A 5,570-nucleotide genomic window follows, 5' to 3' on the forward strand; every position below is an offset into this window, starting at 1 on the left:
ATTCCCCCGGAGGAGCTGGAGGAAGTGTCTGGAGAGAGGGAGGTCTGGGCATCTTTGCTTAGACTGCTGCCCCCGCGACCCGGCCCCGGATAAGCGGAAGAAAATGGATGGATGGATGGATGGATCCTGCATTTTAAAAACATGCCTGTTTTTGCACTTAGTGCTCGTGTTATCAGCTTAATTGTCGCCAAGAATAATCAGGACGGAGCAGCCCAAGAGATTTTGCAAGCAGTCGAGTGATGAAGTCCCTTTTTGCAGCTGACGACATTCAGAGAGAATGTGATATACTATCATGTGTACAAATGAGGGGGGTCAGCTAAACCCAGCTGACTGCAGGACGGACCCTTGGATTTCACCTGGTGGCCACAAGAGGTCAGCATTTTCTGCATTTGCAAATGTACTTTCCTGTTGTATTCATTGGTCATGTGTGAGAAGAGGCCATCTGGATGTCATGGCCCTGCTCTCAAGCCAAGCTGAAGCACCACCGAGAGTCAGACTGAGGTCGAGAGCTGCTGAGTCGACAGCACAGATGCTGCTGACTGGATGACAACAATGAGACAACACCGAGCAAACATCGACTCACCATGTCCACCAGAGCCACATACATGAAGAGCCCGGCTGTGAGGGCGAATATCCACATGGAGATGTTCTCTGCGTAATGTCCAATCACGATACCGGTCACCATGCCTAAGTAGGCCATCATGGCCGACAAAACGTTGTACAGAATGGCCTGACGCACCGTCATACCGGCCTTCAGGAGCACCGCAAAGTCACCTGGGAAATAGAAGAAACCGTTATCTCCCAACGGCGGCTGAGTGACGTACAACAAACCTGAGTACAGATACTCTAAAGATACGTTTGATTTAGAAACAGTGTCTCCATTACATGAAAACGTAAAAGCTTGTCCACATCTTTTTCAAATTACATTATGTTTTTGTACAACAGTAATGTGGTGTTATGGTTAGCGCCACCAGCGCGGGCAGAGGAATCTTACCCAACTCATGAGGCAGCTCGTGACAGAACACAGCCACAGACGTACTGAGGCCACTGGACAGACCCTCGGTGAAGGCAGCTCCTGTAGAAACACAGGTCTCCGTCATCACTGCTACTGGACTAACAGAATGAGCTAACGTGATTCTATCGTCTCTGCCAGTGTTTCAGTCACCCACTTGACATGTTAGCACACTAACGTCTGAAAGCATGAGTTTGCAGCCCTGACTGAACACCTCCTCACCGATAGCCAGGCCGTCGCTGAAGTTGTGCAGCCCGTCTCCCATGATGACCATCCAGGCGAGCGTGGCCACGCCAGCCTGCTGGAAGTGCTGCTCTGAGTAGGAGTGGGAGTGGCTGTGTGGGTGGTGGTTCTGGGAGTGGTGGTGGTGCAGGATGTGGTGGTAATCGTGGTGGTGGTGGTGCATGCTGTCAGTCTGGCCCACCGTGTCATGGAAGTGAGAGTGGCATTTGTTCTCACAGTCCTCGGCGGTGTAGGCCGCAGCTCCTGACGCTTGGCCATAACCCTGTGGCAAGACGACAGACACCTGCGGTGCCAACATCACCTGCTCCTCCTCCACCACGCTGCTCGAGAGGTCGGCAAATGTACCGCCACCATTAGTCTCCACGTCTGCAGGCAGAGAATAAAGATAGAGAATGCTACGCTTGTTCAGAATCAGAGTGCGACAGACACACTGACATTTAAAACTGGAATCTGGTCTGTTAAAAGCCTCATGGATAAAAAAGGGTGGTACAACTGTGCCATCGATGGACGTCAAACCATCAGCTTTTCCTGTATTTATTCTCAGCTGTGCTTTGATTTAAATTTGAGCAGACGTTTTGGACCCTGTTGTGGTTTTGGAAGAGAAAGTTCAGATACCTCCGGTATGTGTTTAGTGTTGCATCTCACCTTCATTCGGCTTCGTGTCGTTCTCTTCCAACGCTGGCTGCTTCTCAGAACCTGCTTTGTCGTACCGATCCCACTTCTTCTGGACCTGTTTGATGGCAGGAACATCTGATTTTTACTTTAGTTTGAACAACGACGGTCAGCGACACTGAACCTCATGTCTCCATCTTATCATTTAGACCAGTATGTCTACTGACCTTACTACTGTGTCGGCAGGATTTTATGTGGTACTGTGGAATACTTGGTAGCAGTACTCTGAGCATAAAGTTTGCATAGGCTGGTCAGATTCATAGTCTTATTGACTTCATCTTTAAATCAGATTTTTCCAATTTATATAATAAATTGTTCGGCTTTCAACAGTATTTTCTAGTCAGTTTATGTTCTTGTGTAGCTTCCTGTGTCATATCACAGTTCATTCAGTTAACTGTTGTCCTGAGTGTTTATCTGGATGTAATGTTTGTATTTTTGGAAGAGTTGCTGCAGTGTCAGAAGTATCTTAGCCCATCAGAATGAAGACCGGAAGCCTCAACCAAACCTCAACAGAACCTGGTGAATCGCTGACCTTTTGTTTCTTGTCCTTGTACATTTTTCCCAGCGTGAGGAAGTGTTCAATGAGGAACATGAAGTAGACTCCACTCAGAGCCGTCAGACCCTTCCACACAGCGTCCAGGTTTTCCTCCTGCTCACCGTGGAGATGATGTCCATCCATATTTATCCCAGAATCCTCATGGTGGTGATGGTGGCCTCCCTGAGACTGAAGCAACCGCAGAGTAAAAACATCAAGACACGAATGAGACGAGGTAGATGTCAGAAAAATAACAGTCCGAGCACAAATTCCCACTCATAACTGAGTCTGAACCTGATGTAACCTGGTCTTTCAAATAAATAAAAGAGCAGTGATAAGGGGTCTTGATAGCAGAACGACTTGAAAGATAAAGTTCCTTGAGCAGAAGTTAAGACTCAAAACAAATGTGAAAGTGTGGCCACCTTAAAACGCTTCATGTTTTGTATCAGGACCATTTTAATTTCACACTGCAGGACTGATAATAACGACATTGTTGTGGTATGGACCAGGAGTCGCCGTATACCACTGGACATCCGGCACCTCGTTGACTCACGTGGGGGATGAGGTGCAGGAAGGCGTCGCCGCTCAGCGTGCCGACAGCCAGCGCCACCAGGAAGCTGAGGAGGAACTTGAAGAAGACTCTGTTCATGAGCGGGATGAGGATGACGCCGAGCAGGGAGAGCAGGCTGATGACTGTGATGGAGACGAAGCCGCCGACCCACGCTGCAACACACAAGCTTCATCTGAGACTTCTGAAAGGCGACTTATTAACATCATGTGGAACTGAAAAGCCAAAGTCGTTTACCAGAGACTAGTTGGCAACAGTCTAACCACAAATTCAGACATTTATGATGTTACCTGTTGTGATGTTTTTGCCAGTTTCTCCAGCGGAGCGCTCGCTGTGGTCGTGGTCCGAGTGGCTGTGCTCGCCATAGTGATTGTGAGTGTGTTTCTGGTGTTTACGCTCTGAAAACAAAAGAAGAGATTAAATCAATCAGGTTTTCTCGCATAAAAATACAAAACCCAAACTGAACCAATTAAAAATAAATGTGTAGTAGGTAAAAAGAAACAAAAACTGCTGGCAGCTGCAAGGGTGTCACCAGTGTAAACTGGTAAATCAGGATTGTCACAGTGCACCGTAACACTCCAGGCTACCAGTCAGATGTCTGAGATGACCAGCTGACAGTAGGTTCAGTCTGTCAGTCTGCCACTACATTATTTTCCAACACTTAGATTTCTTAAAGTTGAATTTATTAAATCCACCGAACAAGATTCACCTATAATCACTGAAAATATAAAGAAGGTCTAATTAAGAGTGCCGCTTCATTTTCACTGTCAGTTAATACAAAATAAAACCTTAAAAAGCTCCCAGAGAAGGTGCAACCAGTCAGGTATTATTCAGGCCATAACTAGTAACTAGTTCTGTAGACTGTGCACATTCACATAACGTTTCCCTCAGGAAGCCCAGGTGATGTGAGTCTCTTCAGCCTCGACGTGTTTAAAACAGTGCCGGTGTTGCTTTCTGTAATATTTTCCTGCTTGACCGACACGTTGACATAAGTTTTAAAAAGCAAGACATCAGCAGTTGGCTGAACAGTTTATTCCCACCTCTGTCCCCGTGTTTGGAGGAGTGTCCGTGCAGGAAGCATACGCCACTGTCGATTTGGTTGAGGAGCGCCGGGCAGAGGTAGCTGAAGTCTGTGAGGGTCACAGCCACCTCCTGAGACATCCCGTGAGAGGAGAGGATGCTGGACGCGTTCACGCACTGGAGAGAAAGACAGACTCAACAACCGCGCTTGTTCACGGTGTGTACACACACGCATACATCACGTCTTTTCAGGCCCTCCACAGGACTAAAGTTATTTAACCTGTAGAGAAACCGATGGTTACCTCGGTGACCTGAATGTGTGCAGATACACAAGGGACATAAACTGAGGCTACAGTTACTTTAGCTTTTAGTTACTTCCTAACAATGAAAAGTAAACCTCATGAGATTCAGTATGGACTATGAAAGGCTTCAGGTGATAAACCCCCGTCTTCCCATTTTAGTGGCAGCACAGTGTTTGTTGGTGTTGCTATAGAAAATCAGAACTTAAATTGACACAAAAATGAAAACTTTTCAGATGAAATTAGAAGCTAATACCTCTACACCATCGTGGCTGCGGTTGTGGAGAAGGTCCTGGTCCATACCATCGTGTTCGTGCTCATGGGTGTGATCATCCCCTTGGCTCACTGCATTTCCCAGCGTCTGGCTTTCCGTGACCAGTCTGGCAGCAGTGGTGTCCTCCCCTGCAGGACTGGATTCTTCTGGACTGAAATCATGTCTCTTACCGGGTTCCACCACCAGCTGGGCGCTGTACACCACCGTGGTGCTGACCTCCTGAGCCACCGACGTTGTCTTCTTGTCGTACTGACTACTGGGATTCTCCTCTTTCCTTCCCAGTGTGCCATTCTGATCTCTGGAGACCTCTGGAGTCTTTGGGGACCTTATGAACCGAGAGGGTTCAGCATGGATGTGTTTCTGCTGGTGTGAGTCATTGTTCTCATGGACATGGCGGTGATGGTGGTGATGGTGATGGCCCAGTTGCTCATGATGTTGCACGATAACACTCCTGTTGCGATCCAACCCCACGCTTTGTAACAGACGCTTTAAACCGGCCAGAGAGATGGTGCCGTTTTCTCCATATCTGTCATATTTAATAAAACATCAGAGTTAAACATCCAGCAGTCAGATGATAATCTTCCATCACTGGAACGACTGACACCTCCCTGCAAAAATAAGCGCTACTCTGAAAATACTGAGGGACGACATGTCCCAGATTTTGCTTCAGTATTTAGGATGGGTCAGCTGCAAACAGCTGTGAATCCACAGGGTCATTTCCACTGTCTTCAGTAATTGTGTACAAACATTTTACAGTATGAAGTCTTTTTAACCTTGTACTGACATACTGTATATACAAACACATGACAAAAACATTTCATTGTATGTAGTGAGTGTAAAATAACATCTTGGTTTAAAAAATTACTTCAGAAAAAAATAGGGGTGCACCGAAATTTCGGCCACCGAAAATTTTCGGGCGAAAAGGCAATTTTTCTTTCGGGCCGGAA

The 5,570-nt window shown here is 46.9% G+C and overlaps 1 protein-coding gene across 3 annotated transcripts in view; it reads right to left on the reverse strand.

Annotated features, from left to right (window-relative positions):
• The window catches only part of slc39a6 (solute carrier family 39 member 6), a 14,611-nt gene that overhangs the window by 2,518 nt on the left and 6,523 nt on the right, over positions 1-5,570 (reverse strand). For all 3 annotated transcript variants that reach the window (XM_020617695.1, XM_020617696.1, XM_020617697.1), the window contains 9 exons: positions 4,606-5,149; positions 4,071-4,227; positions 3,321-3,428; positions 3,016-3,185; positions 2,460-2,651; positions 1,901-1,985; positions 1,235-1,621; positions 995-1,075; positions 584-774 (listed from right to left, as the gene is read on the reverse strand). In XM_020617695.1, the coding sequence (XP_020473351.1) occupies positions 584-774; positions 995-1,075; positions 1,235-1,621; positions 1,901-1,985; positions 2,460-2,651; positions 3,016-3,185; positions 3,321-3,428; positions 4,071-4,227; positions 4,606-5,149 (1,915 nt within the window). The remainder of the gene's footprint in view (positions 1-583; positions 775-994; positions 1,076-1,234; positions 1,622-1,900; positions 1,986-2,459; positions 2,652-3,015; positions 3,186-3,320; positions 3,429-4,070; positions 4,228-4,605; positions 5,150-5,570) is intronic.

The sequence above is a fragment of the Monopterus albus genome, unplaced genomic scaffold (assembly GCF_001952655.1).
Source record: "Monopterus albus unplaced genomic scaffold, M_albus_1.0 scaffold193.1, whole genome shotgun sequence".
NCBI lineage: Eukaryota > Metazoa > Chordata > Actinopteri > Synbranchiformes > Synbranchidae > Monopterus > Monopterus albus.